This window comes from Sphaerodactylus townsendi, linkage group LG06 (genome assembly GCF_021028975.2).
Source record: "Sphaerodactylus townsendi isolate TG3544 linkage group LG06, MPM_Stown_v2.3, whole genome shotgun sequence".
Classification (NCBI taxonomy): domain Eukaryota; kingdom Metazoa; phylum Chordata; class Lepidosauria; order Squamata; family Sphaerodactylidae; genus Sphaerodactylus; species Sphaerodactylus townsendi.
This window is the reverse complement of record NC_059430.1, coordinates 133,256,504-133,280,641: the sequence shown is the minus strand read 5'-3', so window position 1 is coordinate 133,280,641 and position 24,138 is coordinate 133,256,504. Positions and strand designations below refer to the sequence as shown.

Here is a 24,138-nt window from a genome sequence, read left to right as displayed (position 1 = left end):
CCGCTGAATTTACCAAGCCCTTCAAACGGGTACAAAAAGATAGCCCTGCCTCAAAATGTGGCTGTTCTCTATCCTTGGACTTACAGCCTAAACCTGAGTTACCTCACTCTTCTCAATCCCAGACCAAGGCAGACTTAAAGCCTTACAAGTTTACAAAAACACTCTTTTATTCAACCGAAACCTCCCTCCAAAACCTGGGAAATGGGCCCTAGCCAGAGTCTGTTCTGCCTCCTGGGCTCTGGCGGGTGGGGCCCCGGAGGACACCACAGAGCCAGCTGCGGTGGTTCGGCCAGACGCCTCGTCCTCCTCCTCAGACGTGGTGTGCAATATCTTGCACTTTGTGCAGTGTGTCCTCTGACTGCAGCTGCTCGAACGTGAGCAAGGAGAGGCCCAGTTGATCCTCCTGCCAAAAGAAGGGCCAGGAAAGCATGAGTGTCCAGACCCCCACCCTGCAGGGCCAGGGGCTCAGCGGGAGAGCATCTGCGTTGCATGTTAGAAGGTCCCAGGTTCAACTCCGGGGGTCTCCAGCTAAAAGGGCCAGGAAAGCAGTGATGTGAAAGACCCTTCTCTGCCTAGAGAGCCACTGGAGACAGGACGGATCTCAATGGACCGCTGTGTGTGTGTGGGGGGGGGGGGGGGCAGCAGGGCCTCACCTTCCCAGAATGCTCCATTCCCATTGCTCACCTTGCGGAAGGGCTGGGCCATCTGGCGCAGGAAGTACTTGGCCACCTGCACAGCCTCATCCAGCGTCAAGTTGAGGTTAGCATCTGTGATGTGTTCCTGTATCCATCGTGGGAGCTTCCCCCGTTTGTCAGCCCTCGCAAAGCGCTGCAGAGGACAGCAGAGCCCAGTGGTGAGAGTGGGGAAAGCCCAGAGACAGGGCAGTTGCTGCGGCTGAGCTTAGAAGTCCCCTTCCCCACCAGGAGAGGTTTCTCCATAGTGCACCTTATCAGCAAAGACCATGAGGCCGTAGTCGGTCTTCCCCCGGATGGCCCGGCCCATGCACTGGGCTGCGTGACGCATGGCATCAAAGGTCAGGAAGTCATTCTCTCGGATTTGGAACTGGTCCCTCAGGTATTCTAGCCGGGCCTGGGGAAAGAGGGATGTGGAGCAGCTGCCTTCCAGACAGGTCTTAGTTTGCGGCTGGGCTGCTCCGACTCTTCCCTCTCACCCCCCAAAAGCAGAGGATGTAGAAGTTCAAGATCACTCTCAGTTTTCAAATGCAGTTTTTTTGATTTACATGCAGCTGCCTCCTTAGCACCCCAAGGAAGAGCTCTGCGCACTTGGAGCAAGCAGGAAGGAACCCGTGTTGCCTGGCCCCAATTGCCTCCTTCCTTTTCTCTCCTCTGTCCTTGGGAAGCTCATCTTCCCTTGGAGTTAGGAGGGGGAGGAGGAATCATCCAGTCCGCCCCCACTTCTGCAGCCTAACCCTCCTGCCTGCACCCAGCCCCTCCCTGAGTCAGCATTCAGTATCTTCAGGAAAGGCGCAGACCACACGTATGGGCAGCAGTTGGCACCTCTGGCTGTCAAAGAGACGCTGCCGTTGCCCCTCAAGGCTCACCTGGCTACCCAAGCCAGCGCCTCTCTGCCTGCCTCTGCTCCGCTCACTCGCTTGTGGGCCTTCTCTGCGCCTTCCGAGCAAATTCTTCTAGTTAATTATACATCATTGCACAGCCGAGGCTGTTCCTGGCAGCTGAGTTCACTCCCTGCCGCTCTAATCCTTTGAAGGAATTATGGGAGACGATCCTGACCCCAGATTCCCCGTCGGTGCTTCATGGCAGGAGGGTTAGCAGAGCCCCACATGCCAGGCCCTGCCCCAGCTGGCTGCACCCTGGAAAAGCTCGTGGCTTTACGATTTTGCAAGAGACGGATGTCAGACCCACCTCAGGCACTCCTTCGGAGATGTCCCTCTAGGGGGGAGGTGGGGCAAGCATGCCCTGGAACTTGGAGTGAGGAGGCGCCTTTCCTTCCTTGTTTACCACACAGAAACCTCTGCCTGGAAAGGCTGGGCACAGAGACACCCCCCCCCCCCCCCCGGAGAAGGCTGCTCTGAGCGGAAAAACAGAACAGGCTAAGGCCAAGCAGACCAGGACTGTGCGCACCCACCTTCAGGATGCGGCTCTGGGTGTAGACATAGGGCACTCCAAACATGATCACGGCACGGCCATAGTGGTGCACTGTGGAAGGGAAAGGGCGAGGCTGGGGCTGGGCATGGAGGGCCAAAGCTGGCAAAAGGCATCCTGACTCATCTGGAGGGGTTGTGCGAGAGCCCAGAGGTGCCCCTGCTGGCAAAGGGCTGCTTCTCCAACCAGAACACAGGAAATAAATGGTCCCGCCTTCCTTCTCTCCCCCAGAACCTCTGGATCCTCAAACAGCAGGTATATGGTTAACAGCAGGTGCACTCTAATCTGGAGAACTGGGTTTGATTCCCCACTGTGTCACTTGAACTTGTGGAGGCATATCTGGTGAACCAGATTAGCTTGAGCACTCCAGCACATGCCAGCTAGGTGACCTTGGGCTACTCACAGCTCTTTGGAGCTCTCTCAGCCCCACCCACCTCACAGGGTGTTTGTTGTGGGATGGGGGGGGGGAGGGAAGGGAAGGGAGATTGTAAGCCAGTGGTGGGATTCAAACAATTTAACAACTGGTTGTTTTCAAGCACCATTTTAACAACTAGTTCTGCCAAAGTGGTGTGAACCGGCTGAATCCCACCACTGTTGTCAGCCCGTTTGAGTCTCCTTACAGGAGAGAAAGAGGGGCTATAAATCCAAATCTTCTCTTCTTCCTGCCTCATTCTTTTAAACACTGCCCCAGCTGGCCTTTCCTTCCCTGGTCTTCTGGATAAAGGCCTTTCTAAGCCCTGGCATTTGACCCCTGCCCTCGTCCTGGCCCACTTAACACCCCCCCACCCCACCCCAGCACCCACTGCTGATCTCATTCTGTGCTCCCCCCCCTCTGCTGTATCAGCTGCCCCGGATCTTCCTTGTTGGTTCTTGGGTGCTAACTCCCCTGCCTCTGAGTCCGTGACCCATGGGCTTTTAAAAACGTCTTTGTTCCTCTCACGCCTCAGCAGGGCTATCGAAGCAGCTCCCAGTAAGCTTGTTACACAACCAAAAACAGATACAGATCAAGGGTAGACTAGATGTCAGGACCAAGGAAGTTGCTGCTTCAGAGAAATTTCTAATGTATATTAAAATATCTTCTCAAAGTCCTTTGAGCAATAATCAGCACTGTCCCCAGATAAACCGGGTGGGCCAAGACCAGACTGGGAGATGGCGAAATTCAGAGGCAGTCAACCTCTGAATCCCAGTGCCAAAAGGCAACATCAGGGGGAGCCCTCAGCCCCCAAGCCCTGCTGTTGGCTCTCCAGAGGAACTGGCTGATTGCCGTGTGAGACAGGAGGCAAGACGAGATGGACCCTCATTGGTCTCACCCAGCAGGGCTAGCCGGAGGTTCTTAGAAGGGGAAGGGCTTGGCTTCTCTGCCCTCTTGTTGGCCTTCCATAAGAACTGGTTGGCCACTGTGTGAGACAGGATGTTCTACTAGATGGATCTCAATCATCTGATCCAGTGGAGCTCTTGTGAGATTCTCAATTCCAAGCCAGCCCAAAGTCCCCACATATCTTCCCCCAGCAGAAGGGCAAAGACACTCACCAAAGTCGATCCCTTCAGACACCTTCCCCCTGGCCACGGACAGCAAAATAGCTCCCCGGCCATTCTCGCAGGCCTGCCACACAACATAGATCCTAGTTACAAATCTCACTAGCATCCATAAATTGCTGTTCTGGAAGAAACAGGACTGAGCCCCAGAGTTGCTTCTGACCAGTTCAAAAAGATGAGCCAGCAAACTGGCACAGAGGCACGCAGGTGTGTTTCGGCCACATGGGGGCCTGCTTGCCAGACACAGCCCAACGTAGCTGTTGTCAGCATTGCAAACTGCAGGCCTCTCCCACCATAAGGATGGATCCGCAGACTGTTCCCAAGCCACATAGTAGGGAGCAAGCCTTCTGCCCTCCTTCCACCAGCCGACCCCCAGCTGCCTCCTCCCCCACTGGCCACCCACCTCCTGATACTTCTCCAGAGCCATGCTGGTTTCTGCTCCATCTTGCGTCTCAATGAAAAGGAGTTTGTTGCGTTGGATGTTCTCCAAGATCCCCTTTGAGGGCGAGAGAGAAGAGAGTAGCCAGGGGTCATCTTTAATGCAGATTTATTCATTGATTCTATTTTAAATATGTTTATGTCACCTTTCCAGCCAATCAGGGTTCCCAAGGTGGCAAACATAAAAAAAAGTGAAAACACTTGAAGAATTAAAAAGAACATTAAAGATGATAAAATAATTAAATAAAAAACAAAATTAGGTAGGAGGGTCAATAACCCATGGGGGGGGGGTGTATGCCAAATGAACGAAAAAGGCTCCCTCCACTAACAAAATACAACATCAGAAGGAGACAGGCAAATCTTTCTGGGGAGGAAATTCCAAGGTTTTGGTGCCATGACTGACAGGCACTTTCTCGGCTCACCACCCGTTCGTCCTCCAATGGAGCCGGCAGCTGAAGCACAGTCTCCAAGGACGACTGAAGCAGGGAGTACGAGACGTGGGTCATGAAAGCAGGACAGGGCTTGAAAGGTCAATAGTAGCACCCTGAATTGAGCATGCAGAAATACAGTCAAAGCACTCCTGACCATCCAGCCCCTGCTTGAAAACCTCCAAAGGAGGAGACTCCGCCACTGTCCCAGGCAGTGAATTCCACTGTTGAACAGCCGTGACAGTCAGGAAGTTTTCCCTAACATTTAGGTGAAGCCTCTTTTCCTGAACCTTAATCCATCACTCCTTATCCCAGGCTCTGCAGCAGCAAAAAACAAGCTTCCTCTCTTTTCAACATGCCATCCCTTCAAATATTGAAACATGGCTATCATGTCTCCTCTTAATCTTCTCTTCGCCAGACTAAACATCTCCAGCTCCCTAAGCCGTTCCTCATAGGGCAAGGAATCCAGACCTCTCACCATTTTGGTTGCCTCCCTCTGGACCTGTTCCAGCTTGTTAATATCCTTCTTGAATTGTGGTGCCCAGAACTGGACACAGTATTCCAGTTGAGGACTGACCAATGCAGAACAGAGTGGTACTATTACATCCTTTGATGTGGACAATATAATCCTCCTGCTGCCAGGTGGTGATGGCCACTCGCCTGGATAGCTTTAAAAGGGGTTTGGACAGATTTATGGAGGAGAAGTCGATCTGTGGCTACCAATCTGGATCCTCCTTGATCTGAAATTGCAAATGCCTTAGTAGATCAGGTGCTCGGGAGCAGCAGCAGCAGGCCATTGCTTTCACATCCTGCATGTGAGCTCCCAAAGGCATCTGGTGGGCGGCTGTGAGTAGCAGAGTGCTGGACTAGATGGACTCTGGTGTGATCCAGCAGGCTCTTTCTTATGTTCTTATTGATGTATCCCAGAATTGCACTGGCTCTCTTGGCTGCCACATTACACTGCTGACTCATGTTCAGTTTGCTGAGATCCCTGTCACAGGTTCTGCTGTCAAGCCAGGAGTCCCCAATCCTATATCTGTGCATTTCATTTTTTCTGCCTAAGTGAAGTTTCTTACATAAATCCCTGTTGAAATCCATTTTGTTTGTTTTGGCCCAGCTCTCCCATGTAGCGCAAGAGCGGGAGAAGTGCAAGAAAGCTAAGATAGAAAGCCATCTGGCCAGAGATGCCTCTGTTATCTATAGTTCCAAGGAGACAGGAAGAAATAGCAACGAGGCCCAGCATGAAGCACGCACAGGCACCCTGACACCCTCCTGGCTGCCTCCATCATGGACCACCCAACCACTGGAGAGTTGATCTGCTTCCCCAACTCATCTGCCCCCTTGTACACAGACCTGCTCATACCACGAGGCCACAATGTTCTCCATATACTGGTAGCTGGTGAAGAAGGCCACTATGCCATCTGGGACAACTGCAGACATCTCCAGCAATAGGTTGCCATAGTTGCGGATTACAGCTGTCAAACACAAAAGTCCATTTCTGGAAGGATGCTGCCACACACACACACACACCCTCCAGCAGGAGCAGGAGCTGCTACCCAAAATGTGCCCTTGTTTTGCCCTGAGACACCCCGGGGCACAAGTCAACACACTTGGTCCAACCAAGCTCTCTTCTCCTGGCTGCTGCACCTGTAGCCCATTGGTCCAGAAGAGAGGGGGCAGAAAAGGCTCCCACAACTTGCAAGGCTCTGAGCCCCACTGACCTCCCCCTGGGGAGAAGAACGCTCACCAATGTCTTCACGAGTCTCAAACTTGGAGCTGATGGCTACCTGGTCATTCCCACGTCCCACAACCTGAAAGGGGAAAAAAAGGGGAGTGGGTCTTTTTGCCAAAGGGGCAACCAGTCATCAGTAAATCTGAGGGCCAGCTTGAAAGAAACATAACCGGCCTGTCTTCAAACAGCGATGTTGGCTGACTGTTTCCAGTTCAAAGTGATGGTTGTGTTCTTTGACTGCTTGAGACCCACAGATCTGATGGATCATCTCCCACACGTTCCTGTGGGTCTTCTGGCTGCCCCCTACTGGCTGATTCCTCAGCTGAGGTGGTCTGCCTGGCATCAACCCCCAGCTCTTAGTGGAACTGGCTCCCTGAGGAAGTACAGGGACAGCCTCTTTCAAAATCTCCATGAGGCACTTCAAGGCCATATTATTTCCCAGGACCTTCAATGGGGTATCAATAGCAGACATCTTTTGGGGGAAGTGGGCTCTCTGGGATTTTACTCTTTTGGTTTTAAATTGTATTGTTATGGTTGTGACTTGTAAGCCATGAGGAAAAGTGGATTACAAATATTTTAATTAATAAACAAAATTCAAGTGGACTTTAGGGAATTCGGGAGGGAAGGTGTCAGTGGGTGCTGAATGCTTGCTCGCTTTCTCCCTCTCTGCTTGCAGCTTTAGATAACAGTGGCATCTCTGGGCTACTCTGCAAAGGGAGGGGTGGCCAGATGGCTCTATCTCTTTCCGAGGTCTAAGGAAAGAACTCGTGCTTTCCCATGCTTTTCCTCCTCTGACATTGCGTGGCTAGGGGCTGGGGGGGAGGGGGAGTAATAAAGCTTGGGAAACTTGGGGATTGGATCAGAACTGGCTTTGCAAAAGCCAGGGGTTCAATGTTCATTCCAATAAAGACTTCTGTGTGAGAAAATCCAGAGCCTGTCATTGAATGAATCATAGATCTGACAGAAGGCTGGCATAGCCTAAGCTCGTCAGGTTGTGGAAGCTAAGCTGGGTTGGTAAGTGGAGGGGAGACCACCAAGGCAGGCTCTGCAGCGGAAGGCCACGCCAAAGCCCCTCTGCTTCACACTTGCCTTCAAAGCCCCTTGCTGGGATCACAAGAGCTCAGCTGCAGCTTGATGAGAGCCCCACGAAAGCGCCACATTTCTTGACTGGCCCGTGAAGAAGCAGGAGGCAATTAAAGGATTCTCTGCCACCCTTGAGCCTTGTGGCCAAATATCCACCATTTCTGGACAGTCCAGGCCTGAGCATGTGCTTTGTGTGGAAAAACCCCTTGCTCAGTTCCTGCCACAACAAAAGGGGAAGTGGAAGCCTTGGATCACGGTGGGGCCCAGTTCGGATCTCACCTCTGTCATGAATTCATACACACAGCCTAAGGTTCAGCCTCTCGCCCCATGTATTACAGGAATAAGAGTGGCCTGCATTACAAGGCTGTTGTAGGTTTGCGTGTGAAGAGCTATGAGCTCTACAAGTGCCACAAAAATGCAAAACAGTAATTGTCATCCTCATCCTGCCAGGCAGTAGGACTGTGAAAGACTCAGAGATTGGCCATCCTGGGCTAGACAGACGATGGGGCCTCAACTCTGTGCCAGGCAGCTTAGTAAATGCAACCAAGGCAACCAAACAGTCATTCCTGGATCCTGACCATGATGGTCTCTGTCACTCACCATTGGACACAGACAGGTTCTGGCCAGGGTCATGGTGAAGGTAGCCATGGTAACTGGTCGGAAGTCCAGGATCTTTGGGTAGATGTCCAGCGGGGAAAGGGTCTGCAGCAGAAAAAGGGGGAAATTGGCAAATGATTCCACCCCACCCCCACCCCCACCCCCACCCCCACCCCCTTTGCATTCCATGCAGAAAAACAAGCATTCAGGCTTTGAGGGAAAGGCGGAGGAGGACAGATCAGCACCTGAAAACCCCACTCACCCCTGAGGTAATGATGACTGACTGGAACCTCTCAAAGACAGGCTTGATAGCAATGGAGGCATCCATACAGCTGGAGAGAGGAGGGGGGAGCAGGTGAGGACAGCTTCTCTGACATTCCCCTTCACCCCAAAAGATGGTGCTTCATAGTGGGTTTACCAAAGAGGATCCACTATCCACCCCCCAATTCCCACAAGTTTAGGCTGGAAAGATTTCTCCCTCCCCTTTGCCCCAAAAAACAATGGCACCAAAGCCAAACTGTAAGCAACAGAATTTCCAGTCAGGAACTGCCCGACCAAACAGAAAAGGTAGACCCTTTATGCTCAGAAGCTGTTTACCAAACACAGGATGCAAGCGAAAGGAAACTTTGTTTGTTTGTTTGTTTCTTCGACTTTTATACCGCCCACCCCTGGAGAGCTCTGGGGGTTCCCTTCATGCCCAATTGTCTTCCTTCTTCAGTTCTATAATATCCTGTTTTGGAAACTGGGGGTGGGGGGAGGACACCAAAACTGTTCAGAGCTGCTGTTCGAAAAGGCAGTGATGCTCATGGAGGGATGAGCTGCAACAGTCCTCACCTGAAGTGCAGGACTGGGTTGGTGATGGTCGGGGTTCGGTCATCAAAGGGTTCTATGAGGATGGTACAACCTGGAACAGGATAGACCAAGGTGAGGGGTGGGGGAGTTATGTATGCACACACACGAGAGAGAAGACACACTCAAAGCTGGCCTGCAGAGAACTCCCAAATCAACTTACACACATTGACATTAAAGAAATATGCTTCCTCTAACTTTCTGATAAATATTTTTGCCTCTTCTAAAAAAGGGAAAAGCACAAGTTTCTATTCCTCATTGTTTCAGGGGTGGGGATGTTTTACAGAGTTAAGCAGCTCTTGGTGCCATTTTACCAACTATCCACAATTTCTTGCTGGGGATTGATCTTTAAATGAATAGTTATTATTTTAGGGGTGTGGTTTTCAGATTCAAGTTTAATAGACCCAAAAATTTTCAGAAAATTTGAAAAAAGCCATATCCTCAGAACATCACAAAGTCTCTCCCTAGACCAGTGGTGGCGAACCTTTGGCACTCCAGATGTTATGGACTACAATTCCCATCAGCCCAATTGGCCATGCTGGCAGGGGCTGATGGGAATTGTAGTCCATAACATCTGGAGTGTCAAAGGTTTGCCACCACGGCCCTAGACTGATATGGAGTCATGCTCTTTCATTAGAGGTTGGCTCCATTATGACATATGAGGAATCTTTGTGGGGCTGGGGGTGGTGGTGGTGGTGGAGATAGAGGCAACAAACTTGCAGCACAGTTGCTGGTTACTCTCCTTCCAAGACCCTTCAAGTTTGGTAAATATTGGGCCACGGGATCCAATGTTATGGGCCCCCATTTTTCTCCATTGGGTACCACGGAGAATGGATGGGGAACCTTCTTTCGGGGCCCATAAAACTGGATCCCCTGTTCCAACCTTTATCAAACTCAGGGCTTTTTCTAAGGAGAGTCACCTACAGCTATGCTGCAAATCTGGTGCCCATATGGTATATAACTAATGCTTTTTCCAGGGACATAGGTATAGATTTTTTATGGGGGGAGGGGGTTCGGGAGTAGGGCCACACACACCCCATCCCTAGGGCATGGCCACGCCCCCGGCCTAGCGCTTATAAAAGCAGCTCTCCGAGGCCAGGGACGGCAGACTCCCCTGCCCTGCCCTCCCATGCCCCCCCCCACCAGCTGGGCTCCCAGCCGGCAGCCGGCAGTTCTTTCTGCCCTCTCCTCTGGGCAGAGGCATAGAGGGAAAATGGAGCCCGGTGCAAAATCTGAGTTTTGCGCCCCACCCCCCTCCCGGCAGCCGCTGTGATGCTGGAATCCACCCCCAAGCATCACTTTCAAAGATGTTTAAACTAGAAAGCCCAAATTCTCCTTTTAAATCTACCTTAAAGGGAGAATCTGGGGTCCCCAGTTAAACAACATTGAAAGTGATGCTGTTTTGGGGTGGATTATCCCCCACCCTGAAACAGCATCACTTTCAATGTGGCGCAGTGGTTAAGAGCAGGTGCATTTTAATCTGGAGAAACCGGGTTTGATTCCCTGCTCTGCCGCTTGAGCTGTGGAGGATTATCTGGGGAATTCAGATTAGCCTGTGCACTCCCACACACACCAGCTGGGTGACCTTGGGCTAGTCACAGCTTCTCGGAGCTCTCTCAGCCCCACCTACCTCACAGGGTGTTTGCTGTGAGGGGGGAAGGGCAAGGAGATTGTAAGCTCCTTTGAGTCTCCTACAGGAGAGAATCCAAATTCTTCTTCTTCTTCTAAACTGAGGACCTCAGATTCTCCCTTTAAAGGGGGTGGATTTAAAAGGAGAATCTGGGGAAATTTGGGGGGGTGCCTGCTGTCAGGGTGCAATTGTTAAGCTAGAACAGGGGTAGGGAACCTGCAGCTCTCCAGATGTTCAGGAACTACAATTCCCATCAGCCTCTGTCAGCATGGCCAATTGGCCATGCTGGTAGGGGCTGATGGGAATTGTAGTTCCTGAACATCTGGAGAGCCGCAGGTTCCCTACCCCTGAGCTAGAAGCACCAAACTTTCAGGGTATCTTTAGGACACTCTCCTAATGGTACCACCCAGGTTTGGTGAAGTTTGGTTCAGGAGGTCCAAGGTTATGGACCCTCAAAAGTGTAGCCCCCTGTACTATTAGCTCCCATTGGAAACAATGGAGGATGGGGACACCCCCTTTGGGAGTCCATAACTTTCAACCTCCTAAACCAAACATCACCAAAACTGGGTAGTATCATCAGAAGAGTCCCCCAAACAATCCCTGAAAGTTTGGTGCTGCTAGCCTAAACAATGCGCCCCCTTGCAGGCCAAAAAAAACCTTAAAATGTTTTTAAAACCCACAAACGGGGGGGGGGGGGGGGCGGAGCTTCGGACATGAATGGGTTTTTTTAAAAATCCGAGACACACACACACCCCTTACCTACATCCTTGGCTTTTTCAGATTCAATGAAATAGTGCCCATTTTTCCAGTTCAACACATCCAAATAAACACCACTATATCATTTATATTTTACAAATTGCATAGGCATGTTTAAAAGTCTGAAGTGAAGCAACAGGCAAATTTTAGAAAGCCACACACTAGTCTTTGTGAGTACTCAGTTCAAAGCAGAGCCTGTGTTTACTTCGGAGAGTCCAGGCTTCAAAGACACCAGCAGGGAAGCAAAATCTTCCTATATGAGGGCTGAGGAAGAAAATTAAGCTTCTTAATGGTGCCAGGATGGACTCGGCATGACAGTTAAGCACTTAAGAGACTTAGGGGGATATTTATATGCTGAAGTCACACCCCACACACACTTGCCCAGACAGCCAACCCCCTGTTCGTCCTCGCCTGTGGAGATGCGCAGCTCTTCAATCCTCAAGCAAAATCTGTCCACTGGGGGAAGGAGCACAGTCCGATTGTGCCCAGCACATGCCAGGCGCTGACACCAAAGGAGAGATCCTGGCCGCCTTCAAATGAATCACCAACGATGGAGCATTTGGCAGGGATGGCACAGAAAGAGAAGCAGGGAGAGCCCAAGAGGCAAGGCTCCGTCTGAGCTGGGGGCAAGTGGGGCGTTGGATCCTGCTTGCAAGGCCAAAACTCAGCCCTGGGCCCGATGGAGAAGAAAGTTCTCTCCCAATGAACCACCCCAGACTTGAACCTGTTTGCCTGGGACAAGGACAGGGACACACAACTGCCAGGCAGTCTCAGCTCAACTGGCTCTGTTTCCCTTACAAAAACCAGAACTCTCCACTGACGGAACTCAGGAAAAGCCAATCTCTTGCAGCCTGCATATGTTAAGCAAAGGGGATGTCTCACTTTGCAGAATTTGTTCTGCTCCTGCCAGGGATGGGGAAGGACAAGGATGCAGGCACTGAACTCCCCACCCTGGTAGCTCTCCTCTTCTGGTTTCTGAAATTACAGAGGCCACATTCCTACCTCACAAGGTGTCTGTTGTGAGGAGAGAAAGGGAAAGGAGCTTGTAAGCCAGATAGCCAGCATGGTGCAGTGGTTAAGAGCAGGTGGATTCTAATCTGGAGTACCAGGTTTGATTCCCCACTCGTCCACCTGAGTGGCGGAGGCTTACTGGTGAACCAGATGTGTTTCTGCACTCCTACATTCGTGCTGCGTTACCTAGAATTAGTCAAAGTTCTCTCAGGACTCTCTCAGCTCCACCGGCCTCACGAGGTGTCTCTTGTGGGGAGAGGAAAGGAAAGGAACTTATAAGCCACCTTCAGTCTCCTTACAGGAGAGAAAGGTGAGGTATAAATCCAAACTCTTCTTCTTCCTTAAGAACAGGGTGGAAAGTGTAAGGGCAAGCAACTGAGGTTTTTTCCTTAAGCGAAGCTGCTATAATACACAGGTGGTATCCTTACCTTTGGAGTAAGTGCTAACCAATGTGGCAAAGTTGGCAATGAGAGTGATGGGGGAGAAATCAGAGATGTCAGCTATTTCCAACGTGCGAAGGAGAGACTGTAGCCGCTCAGCACAGAACCTGGGAAGAAGAAGAAAAAGCAGTTTAGGGACCAGGTTTGCTTGCTTGACTTCTGCCGGCTGGACCCTTCCGTGGATGGTGTTGTGTTCTTGACACCTCTGGGCCCTACCCCAGCCAGGACTCAATGCTAGGTCAGGGACACCAGTGGGGGATCCTGGGAAGGCAACCCCACCAAATCTCAACTTACTCAGGGAGCCCAGAGCCGAGAATCAAAGCACACCATTGCAAAATGTCCTTAGAGCCAGATGCCCCAAATTTCTCAGCAATTTGTCTGAGTCATAGGAGGGGGCTTGGGGCCTGTTTGCATGTGACTCCCCAGGCCTGTGGTTAGGGCCCCCACTGTCAGGGAGATTGTGTCTAGGTGACTGACATGCATTCCTACTTCAATGTAAATGTTTACAGCTACAAATCAGCCTGTTATAGGTTACCACTGCCATCTGGAACATTCTTTTAATGATCTTTATGGCTTCATAAACTTTGTAGATAACTCTGCCTCCCCAACACCCTGGACCCATGAGAAACAGAGTCGCATCTGTTATCTCGTGGGGGCAGGAAGCCAGGTGGCTTTCTCTGACTATCTGTCGCCAACCTTGGGGCGCCTCAGCTCCAGGGATTGTTTTTCACAACTTCTTGGGAAAGCGGGAGGGGAGACTTGCAATGAGATAAAGGGGATGGCAAAAGCCAGATTTGTCTGAACTGGCTTTGCCAAGCTTTGGTGCTTTGATGCCTCATCAATAAACACTACAGAGTCCATTTATTGACTTAAAGTTCGAAACCTAACACCTGCCCTAGTCAAGAATCCAGTGCAGAGACTCTTCAAATGTCACCCTGGCGCACAAGATCCCAAACAGCAGGATGGGTAGGGACATGACAGACCCCCTCTCCCCACACTTACTGGAGGGGTTTGCGTTCAATGCAGACCTTCTCAAAGACATCTTTCAGAAACGAAGGGGGGCTTTCCTGGACCACGTGGTGGACCCGCAGACGGGATTTCAGGTACTCCAGGAAACGTTTCAGGAAGCCCACAAAGTGCTCTGCTGTCCGGATGTTCCCCGGCACAGCCTCTGCCAGAAGGGAACCCAAAGACACACCCGTCAGTGCTGCTGTTCTGATGCAAGCAGGAGGCAGCTGCATAGCTGCATGCACCACAGCTGGCCTGTTCCCCACAACATGTTCGGGACTGCCTTGCATGGACCAGGCTGCACAGCTCCATCAAGCCCAGAATCCCCTTTCCAGCAGCAGCCAGACAGGGGAAGTCCCAAGCACAACAAGAGGCAACAGTTCTGCCCAGAGTCCACCTCCAGCATTCAGCTACATTGCTTCTGAAAATGGAGGTTCCATTTAGCTGCTATGATTAACAGGCCTCTCCCACCCCATGAGTGGGCCTTTCAAAAAGCCGTTCTCAGACATTTTGGCAACTCGTTTCCCGTCATTAAAACTAGTGCAGGATCAATCTCGCCTACCCAAGGCAAACAAGACAGAGGATGGCAAAGAATGACTCTGAGTTGAGGTCCTCTTCTGAGGCCTGGGGCTCTCTGCCAGATCTCCAAGGTGTGGCTGATGACAGCCAGAAACAGGCCTCACCTTTTGATCACCCCCCAATGGCTGACCTGGTTCCTCCTTTACTTTCTTTGAGGGGCCAGGCCAACGTCCCACTTGACCCAGGTTTGCAACAGAGGACTGCCATCCTCCGAGGGGTCTTATGGTCATTTCCCAGGCTGAGGCCTGCTTCGGCAATCTCCTTTGGACAGCAACAATTGCTTCAAGTGGCTTTAGGCCCCAGCTCTTCTCCTCAGGAGCAGCAGTGGTGTAGTGGTTGTGAGCAGGCGCACTCTAATCTGGCGAACCAGGTTTGATTCCCCACTCTGCCACTTGAGCTCTGGGGAACTATATTAGCCTGTGGACTCCAACACATGCCAGTTGGGTGACCTTGGGCTTGTCACAGTTCTCTCCAAACTCTCTCAGCCCCACCCACCTCACAGGGTGTTTGTTATGGGGAGGGGGGGAGGGAAGGGAAAGGAAAGGAGATTGTAAGCCCCTCTAGGTCTCCTTACAGGAGACAGAGAGGGGTATAAATCCAAACTCTTCTTCTTCATTGGTCTGACTTGCTTCTATGGTCTCATTTCTTTCATTCTTCTCAGGCAGCCATTCCACAAACCTCTTGTATTGTGTGATTAGTTTAATTGCATCAATTGGTTTTGATTTATTGTTGTGGCTGTGAGCCGCCTCAAGCAGGTCTGAGAAGGCGGCACACACATTTCCCAAGAAAATAAACTGAGAGCAGATCTCCCACATCACAGACACTAAAAGAGACACACAAGCACCTTGCAGGATCTCATCTGGCAACACAGGATTGGCCAGATAGACATCTGTTTCCCGGGCGATGTTGGCCTCCTGCAACCCCTCTACCAGGCGACGGTATTCTTCCTTCAGCTTCTGGGCATCTGTGTCCTTGATCCTGGCCATAGGAATGTTGGGGGTCAGTTGTGGGCAAAACTAGGGGATGGGAAAGCAGGCCAGTGGGCAGGGAGGTGAACAGGCCCCCAGGCCTGAGGAAGAGAGAACCCAGAAACAGCCAGGAGGGTGCGTGTGCAGACAATGCCACTTTCTGGGAATGTGGACTCCCATTGATGTTAAAACAAGTTGCTGGCACTCACGGTCGCCAAAGTATGTTTTGAAGGTGTGTGGGAAATCAATTTTTCCCCAATAGTATTCTCCCATTTCCCACCATAAGACAGGCTATCATGCCACAAGCCAGAAAAGGGCAGCAGAATTTGATTTTAGTTTAATTTATTAGTCGCCTTTGTCTTTGCAGAAGTTAAGGCATCTATCAAAAAACTAATTATAAAAAAACACAATAGAAATAAAAGAACAATTATTAAAAATACATAAATGGTGCAATTTTAAAAATTCCAGTTAGGGTAGCCAATAAATAAAATAAAACTAAATCAATCAAATGCTAAATCAGTGGTCTGGGCTGGCAAAAGGAACAAATGTTTCGCTTACTTTGCACCACAGAATGGGTTGCAGCGGAATTTCCTCAGTTTTAGCACACCACACCCTGCCCGGGGGGACCACAGAGTGGGGTAGAGAAAGATTGATTCACTCACTTCTGGATGGTGGCTTGGAGCATCGCCACGTTAGCCTGGCAGCGGTCCAGCGTCTTGCGTGTAACGTTGACACCCATGGAATCGATGCAGACGTTGTCTGTGGGCCAAAACAAGGCAACGAGATGGGACTCACGTCCTCCCAATGAGATTCAAACCCCCTCCCTGCCACTTGCACACACCCCCCACAAGTGTCTAGTTGTAAAAATCCTGCCTGGGGTGGGAATGACCTGAGCCACTAGGCCACAGGCCCAAGAGGATCACAGCAGGACCATGTGCTTTCGGCTACTATTTCACTTCCCCTCCAAACTGGGTTGCTGCATCGGCCAAGAGGCCAAACTCTGCATCCCAGAGGTGGAGTGCTCACAGGGACATGTGGGGTCACATGTCCCCGGTCACACACCAACTGGTCACGTGGGGAAGCAGAGAATCACCCCCATGCCTTCCCCTTGGCCCTGCCCCTCCAGACAAGCTCTTTCAGCTGGCTAAGCCTCCACTGGCCAAAGGAGCACCCTGGCGGGGCCGGGTTGAGGGGCCGCCCGCGGCCGGCTGTCAGATTCCCAATGATGGAAACAAGGTCTTGTTAAAACAGTCCTTCATTCAGCATTTTGTGAACAGCGTGGCAAAGCCAGAACTGACTTTTCCCCGCGCAAACTGTCAGTAATATCATTGAGGCTGCATCCCCCATGTGAACTAAAAACACAAACATGCAGATAGTGAGAGATAAAATGCAAGTCCATTAGAGTTGGCCTTAACCAACCCCTGCTGGAGGAAAAGAGCAGAAACACACTACACTGTATTCAACTACAATCCCTTCCCCCACAAGCCCCAAAGATGCAAGCGACCCCAGCATCCCATAGGCATCCTGACACAGGCTTCCACCAGCTAAGGTAAATGGGGTGCAGAGGGAGGGGACGGGGGGGCACCTGGAAGTGTTGCCCCGGGTGCCCCCCCCACCACCACCACCACCACTGCCTCTGCTGCATTCCCAGCACAGGTCTAAGCCGACGTGACCTGGAATCTCACTAACTGGAAAACACAGTGGAAAGCACTATTCCATCCATCCATCCAATAATCACAGCTATCTTGCCTCTGAGCATGGAGAGTCAATTCTTAGCTGGCCTGTCAGACTCACAAGGTCTTTCAAACCCCTGCTCGCCAGAACAGCCCCCAGGGAGGGTGGATGGCTATCAAGTGAAGGAATACAAGGGATAAAAGCAGACCGACACATACCACCACCCCCCCTCCCCCGCCCCAGCCTCCCCATACCAATATTGTGAGCCTCGTCAAATACGACAACAGATTTCTTGTTCAGCTCTTTGGAGACCAAGTTGGCGATCTTGGGATCCAGTAGATAGTGGTAACTGTACACAACAACATTGGCATGAAGGATCTAGAAAGAGAGAGAGAACGGGTGCCTCATTCCCCCTGGACAGAAGATCATGGGTGGCTACTGATCTGGGGCTGGACGACAGAGAAAGTTGCTTCTCCGATCCTCAAAAACACACACACACACACACACACACACACAAAACCCTACCAAAAACATACTAACACCAGAATGTATTATCAGCCACTCCAAGCAGGAAAGATGATGCCATTTATCTAACAAATCCAAGCTTTTACAGGAAACTTTAAAAGGAAGAGAAGAGAAAGATGTTAGAGCATCTTTACAGCTGTTTTTGAAGCACACTTAAAATTTTGCTCTGGCATGATCCAAATTCCACATCCTGCATTTATTATGTTCACTGAATTTATTATGCTTTGCTAGCTGAGAGGCAGGCAGGCACTGAGCCACCCCTGTGCCATTGCTGATAGTCATTTCTTTATTCCATTAATTTATGTCCTTTATAGTCCACTTTTCTCACGTGGATTCAAGGCAGATTTTATTCAGCTACCTCTGGCTTCTGACATTTAATTTAATCCTGTGAATATATATTGTTAAACACATTCTTATATGGCAAAAGATGGCAAAAGGAGATTCTTACAGCATTGCCATGGGCACTTACAACAACGTTCTTTGATTTTCCTGTGCACTGTAGATGTGAAAGGTGGATGCTCACTCTATACAGCGGTTTCCCCCAGAGGCGGAGCACTCACGGGAACATATGGGGTTACATGTCCCTGGACGCATGCCAGCTGATCATTGTGACTCACATGCTACAGACTTCATCGTTACTCACATGCCAAGCTACTTCTATTCAGATGGCCTCACCTATTGACCTCACAGTATATATACTCCACTTGCTTTCCTTTCCTACATCAGATCCTCTGAAGATGCCAGCCACAGATGCAGGCGAAACGTCAGGAGAGAATGCTGCTAGAACACGGCTATACAGCCCAGAAACCACACAGCACTCCATTTTCAATTAAAACCACAAATAAAATGGCAAACCCTAAATCTTTTCCCCCCTCCCCGTGTTAAAAGATGCCTGTCAATTCAAACTCCCCCCACCCCCACGAAAACCCTGGCAAACAGGCAGGCCTTGGAGCGCTGAGGAGGAAGCCCCCTCACTCCTTCAGGGAGCCCATTCCACAAAGTTAGAGCCAAGAGGGGAAAAGGCCAGACCTGCGCTCAGTGCCAGACGAGCCAGCAGGGGCTGCCTGAAGAGTGCAGCTGGCCCACAGCAGGCAGTCCTTCAAATGGTCCCCTTCTGGGAGAAAGATGGAGTATAAACAAAGTAAACAAAAGTCAATGCCCCAGCCATATTACCGAGTATCTGGCGAGGAAATAGGGACACCAGCCCTTCTGCCGGCCGTAGGCCTTCAAGTCATCCAGGTTATATATGCCATATGGAAGGGGCACTTGGCGGCCATGGGCGTCGAATTCCTGCCAGGGGAAAAGCCAGTGGAAGTTGTAATGAGCTTCATCCAGTAGTGGCTCACCGCTACTGCAGGCTGGCCTATGTCTGGTCACCACACAGGACTGTAGCCAGGGGCTAACACATGCACAAGATGCATTAAGTACTGAGACCTGTGGATCAAAACGTCCCCCTCCAGCCCTGCAAGATGGGTCATCTGCAAAGCACACCCCCATCAGCCATTCAGCCGCCTCAGGGCAATTGGGGGGTGGGGAGGAGAAACAGGCACAACATGTGATCTGAAAAACAAGCTGTTTTCCGGGTCAACGGAGTCCCTGGCTATGTAAGGAGATCTCCACCACCATTCCTCACAGGCAATTCAGCCATCTCCCCATGGTCTGTCCAGACCACAAGTTTGGGATTATAAAAGGGGCAGAGGAGCCGCATTCTGTCCAACACACATGCCCCCTGTGATCCACAGCACCCTGTACCTCAAAGAAGCGGCAGGAGGGCACACTGGCATCCTGCTGGCGCTGTGCTCGCACATATGAGGCTGTGCGGCTGAAGCATTTTCCATCCACCTCCTTCCCAAAGCGAAAAGCACTCACCTAGGGCAGAAAAGGAAGCTCAGTCCCTTCAGGCGTGAGTAAAAGTGGCGCCCGCCTTTCAGCCAGGCACTGGCCCCTGAAGTTCTCTACTTCCTTCAACCGATGCCTCAGTCCCCCTGAGCACAATGTGCCACTTTGGGCACTCCGACAACCTCAGGGACTTGCTTGAGATCACAACGGGCTGTATAGGAACTGGGGGGCAGGCCTCAAAGTGTGGGTGAGAACACAGAAGCCCTACTCTGAGACAAGGCAGTCTAGGGTGAACAACAACCAGATCACACCCCCAATGTCCCCTGCTCAAGCCCCACTGAAGGGGGCAAGAGGTGCCCCAGAACCTCAGCCTCAGGCTTTGCAAGCTGGGGGCGGTGACTGCATGCCTGGTTCCCGTTAATTCACTCACCTCTGGGTGGATGCAAAGGTTCTTTCTGGAGCTCAGTGCCAAGCCCAGGAATGGCAGCTTCTCCCCTGTCTGCTTCTCATGGAAGTCTAGGAGTTTACGCAACTCCTCAATCACCTGGGAGAGAGATCTGATAGCTGCAGAAAAGCTGCTGGACCCCAAAAGCCCCTCACCGGTCACCTGCAGGCCAGATAGCAAACGCTTGGCCCAGTCAGCCCCCAAGGACCTCCCCAAGTCAGCTGATCCTCTACGGGCAATTCAGGCACACATCAGCTGCAACCTCCGCCTCTGGTTTCAGTTACCTTCTCAATCTCTGGCACAGTTCTGGAGCAGTAAATGAGTTTGGAGAGCTCCAGGGGGTTCGCCTGCGAAGGAGAGGAAGGTCAGGTTGGCCTGTTGGGGTCGGAGTGTCTAGTTTTGAGGGAAGCTGCAGGCAGCAGTCCTCTGGCAGACAATGGCATTGGTGGAAAGGATTTGTCCATCACTCAGGGTGTCTAATACAATTGGGCTCATGTCCTTTTGTGGAACATCCAGAGCTTACTGTGACGATGAAGGCACACAGATATGGGCAAACAGCAGATCGCAAAAAGGACTGCATTTTTCTCTCTCTCAAAAAACTCTGCTGACGTCATTTTGGAGTTAATTTATGGAGGTATAGCAATGCCTAGGAGGTACACAGTAGAGGTGCCCAAAATATTATCAGATGTTGCCAGAGAAAGTCAAGCCATTCCCCCCTGAGCCACAGTGACCCGTCTAACTCTTCAGCCTGTGGAAGAGACTTGATGGTCAGTTTGTGGGACAGTCCCGGGCATACTCACTTTCTGGTAGGCCACAATGAGAGACAGCAGGGAGATGGTCTTCCCCGTGCCCGAGGGCATTTCCAGCACACCATGGCCCTGGGGGAGGAAAACAGAGCCACATCTAAGAGTGTGCATCCACCTTGACTTCCCAAGGCTTCAGAAAAGGGAGGTCAAATTCCTACAAGCTAGAATGCGGCTCAGGATAGGTATTTATGTCCTGCTTTTGCCCCAGTTGGGCTCAAAGTGTTCTCTCCTCTAGTTCCTCACAACCCTGTGAGGTAGACCAGGGTAAGAATTTGTGATGAATCCAAGGTCACCCAGTGAGCTTCCATGGAAGTGGTGGTGATTTGAATCCAAGTCCACTACCCTACCCTATTCACTCCACTGGCTCTGTTTCTAATTCTTCAGCACAAATGCTGGGTTTCTTGGGAGTACTGCTGCCTCCCAATCTGGCCTGATCCCAGCAACTCCCCTGGAATTTCCTTGGAACACTTCTCTCTCTTGTCGGCAAAGGAAAGTCTTTCTCCCCTTTTGATCACACATGAAACGTCCCGCCTCTGTTTTTGGCAAACCTTGGCGTCCAGTGTCCTCTTCAGCTCCAGCATGTATGAGTACTGTTCGGGGTAGATGTAGTCATAAGGGAAATAAACAAGCAGTCCGTCTATATTTAGCCTGGGGGGAGAAAAGAGCATGGGCATCAGGGAGCAAGGAGCTCTAACCCCCAAGAATGAAATAGCCTGGTGTCAAGCACCTTGCCCCCCTGGTGCTCAAGGGACTGAGCCTTCTGCCTGCCCACCCCCCTCCCCCAGACTGCCCTCAACAGCCCTGCTACCCGCATGGCCATTTCAGTCTTCTCTGCACTTCTTCACTGTTTGTGTTGGTCTGGTGGTGACCAAGGGTTATTAGTATGGGGTTAAATCAGGGGTAGGGAACCTGCGGCTCTCCAGATGTTCAGGAACTACAATTCCCATCAGCCCCTACCAGCATGGCCAATTGGCCATGCTGACAGAGGCTGATGGGAATTGCAGTTCCTGAACATCTGGAGAGCCGCAGGTTCCCTACCCCTGGGTTAAATAAATAACAGCTGGTGGATCTCAAAAATGGGGAAACACCAGAAGTCTCGCCAGTAACATCAGTCACCGACAGAGTTGATTGGGAGGGACCACGGCTCAGGGATCCTTCCTGGTGATGCCAGGGATTGAACTCGGGACCTTCTGCATGCCAAACAGCTTTACGCCACTGATGCGAAAGATCTCAGCCTGAGACTCTGGGCAGCTGCTGCCGGCCTGAGTTGACAGCACTGATTCTGATGAACTGATACAGTCTGATAGAGCATAGAGAAGTCCTCTGCAACGTTGCTCTTGAAAGGAAAGCAGTGAGGGAGTAAAGAGTTTTTGCCTGGTTCAGTACTTGGACAATTTTGACAGAGGGGTTTTGTTTGTAAAAAACAGGTTTATAAAAAAAGTGAAACCTAAGTCTGGTCAAAGCTGGAGTAGCACAGAGGTCAAGAGACTGAGTGATGAAATAGTAAGTCCTGGGTTCAAACTGTAACTTTGCCACAGGGTCAGATAATGGCTTTTGGCCTTAGGAGGCTAGACATGGGCTTCTATACAGGGCTGCTCTAATAGTTACTGAGGAAGACACCATGAAACGCCTTGAACAAAGAGGTTAGCCTGCACATGGGAGCTGTAAGGGCAACATCAGCAATCATGCTGTTCGCACCTTAGACTCATAGAGTTGGAAGAGACCCCCAAGGGTCATCCAGTCCAACCCCCTGCCATGCAATCAAAGCACTCCTGACAGTTAGCCATCCAGCCTCTTTAGAAACCTCCAAAGAAGAAGACTCCACCGCACTCCGAGGCAGTGCATTCCACTGTCAAACAGCCCATGTTGTCAGGACGTGTTCCCTGATGTTTAGGTGGAATCTCTTATCCTTCACCTTGAACCCATGACTCCTGGTCCTAGTCTCTGGAGCAGCAGAAAACAAGCTTGCTCCCTCACTGACATGATATCCTTCAGATATCTAAACATGGCTATCATGTCACCTCTAGCCTTCACCTTTAGAAAAGCAAATAAAGAAATCAACAGGTGTGTATGTGAGTTCATGCTTGCACACACACAATCAACACTGTGGTTTGGGAAAATTCTGGCGTTTTGGAGACAGAGGTTAGAGGGAGTGGCCTTGGGCCAAGAGGTATTTATTCAACTGGGATCTGACCCCATACAGTCCACTTCCTCCAGCACAGCCACTTCCTCCAGGGGGACTGACCCATATTGCTTGGAGATCAGCTGCAATTCCAGAAAATCTCCAGCCACCAGCAGGAGTTGGTAACCCAACCTTTTACGCAAGACATACTCAGAACTCAGTCAGTCCCGCTGCATTTAGTGGCATGATCTGCTTCCACGTCAATCTGACCAGGATCACTCGCATACTTTACACCAGAGAGGGCCATGATCCTAGCACTGCTTCTCTGGCATTGAGTGCTATTTCTCGCAGCGAGGTCTACTTCTGTGTAAGGGATGCAAATGCCCTGTCCATGCGATAACACGGTCAGTAATGCCCCCCATAACTACCCTCTACTCCAGCAAATGCCCTCTTGTTTAATTAAATCCCACTTTTTGGTTGTTGTTTTTTTACACTGTCTTGATACCGGAAGTTGTATTTTGGATGTTGAAATACTATTTACATTTATAATTTTAACACTCCATTGTTCTTCAGTGGTCTTATAGACCGGGGGAGGGCGGTCTATAAGACCAATCAATCAATCAATCAATCAATCAACCAATACATTAATTAATTAAATTAAACCCGCCCCGCCCCCTACTCTCCATCGCCCCCCTCCCCACGATCTGCCATTTTGGCCCCCAGCAAAACCCTCCCCTCAATAACCTGGGCTCATTTTAACACACACCCCCGCCTCCCCAGATCCCAGAGGTGTTTCCCAGATGCTCCCCCCACCAAGCCACTCACTTCATGGTTTCTTCCCCGCTGCGGCCGCACTGAGCGGCAGTTCCCACTCAGGCCTGGCACAGCCCACCTTCGCTTCTCTCCCTATACCCGCCTGCCTCTTTCACGCTCTCGCCTGCTATTGGCCAGCGAGCACAGCCGACCCGCTTTTCCATTGGCTGATCTAAAAAGAGGGCGGTGGCCTCATCCTGCGAGCGGGGCAGATCGCCTCGCTCCCCGAGAGCTTCGGCTGCACCGCCGCACAGGCTGAAGAAGTCGCTTAGGATGTCATCCGACCGCTGCGACTAGGTCGGAGTAATCGATCCCAGAGCAAATAGCTTCGAGACCGAGGGCGCTCCTGGTCGGACAGGTGATGACGGCGAGACTTAGGGGGGCCCCGCCAGCGCCGGCCTCCGCGCCAGGCTCCCGGAAGGAACCCCCCGAGGGCCCCCGTTCAAACTCCTGCCAGGGCCGGGGAGGCGGAGGGCGCGTCGTGGCTGGCCCGAGGTCGCCTGCCAGCTTCCGTGGTGGCGGCAGAGCGGGGATTCGAACCTCTGAGCCCTCGCGATCAGTGCAGGATCCCCAACCCGGGCATCCGACTGGCTTCCCAAGGACACGATAAGCAAAATATTCCTGTTGCCCCCTTTGTTCTTTCATTGTCCATTTCCTCCTAGAGAGCCAGCGGGGCGTAGTGCTTAAGAGCAGGTGCACGCTAATCAGGAGAGAAAGAAAAAAGAAGAAGAAGAGT

At 51.2% G+C, this 24,138-nt stretch overlaps 1 protein-coding gene across 4 annotated transcripts; it reads right to left on the bottom strand.

Annotated features, from left to right (window-relative positions):
- Positions 1-145: 145 nt before the first annotated feature.
- Positions 146-23,520, bottom strand: ERCC2 (ERCC excision repair 2, TFIIH core complex helicase subunit). Of its 4 annotated transcripts, XM_048499304.1 has the most exons (23): positions 23,415-23,520; positions 21,016-21,115; positions 20,462-20,539; positions 19,946-20,008; positions 19,647-19,760; positions 19,130-19,246; positions 18,551-18,667; positions 17,107-17,230; positions 15,841-15,937; positions 15,055-15,188; positions 13,626-13,794; positions 12,612-12,730; positions 8,772-8,841; positions 8,200-8,269; positions 7,941-8,042; positions 6,273-6,336; positions 5,879-6,000; positions 4,063-4,155; positions 3,654-3,726; positions 2,107-2,177; positions 946-1,089; positions 685-828; positions 146-403 (listed from the first exon to the last, which is right to left on the bottom strand). In XM_048499304.1, the coding sequence occupies exons 1-23, from the start codon at positions 23,417-23,419 to the stop codon at positions 311-313; spliced, it is 2,283 nt and encodes a 760-aa protein (XP_048355261.1). In that variant the 5' UTR covers positions 23,420-23,520; the 3' UTR covers positions 146-310. The 4 variants fall into 4 exon arrangements, 3 of the variants coding, with proteins under 3 accessions (XP_048355261.1, XP_048355262.1, XP_048355263.1); XM_048499305.1 differs by lacking the exon at positions 19,130-19,246; XM_048499306.1 differs by lacking the exons at positions 2,107-2,177; positions 3,654-3,726.
- Between the last annotated feature and the right edge of the window lie 618 nt (positions 23,521-24,138).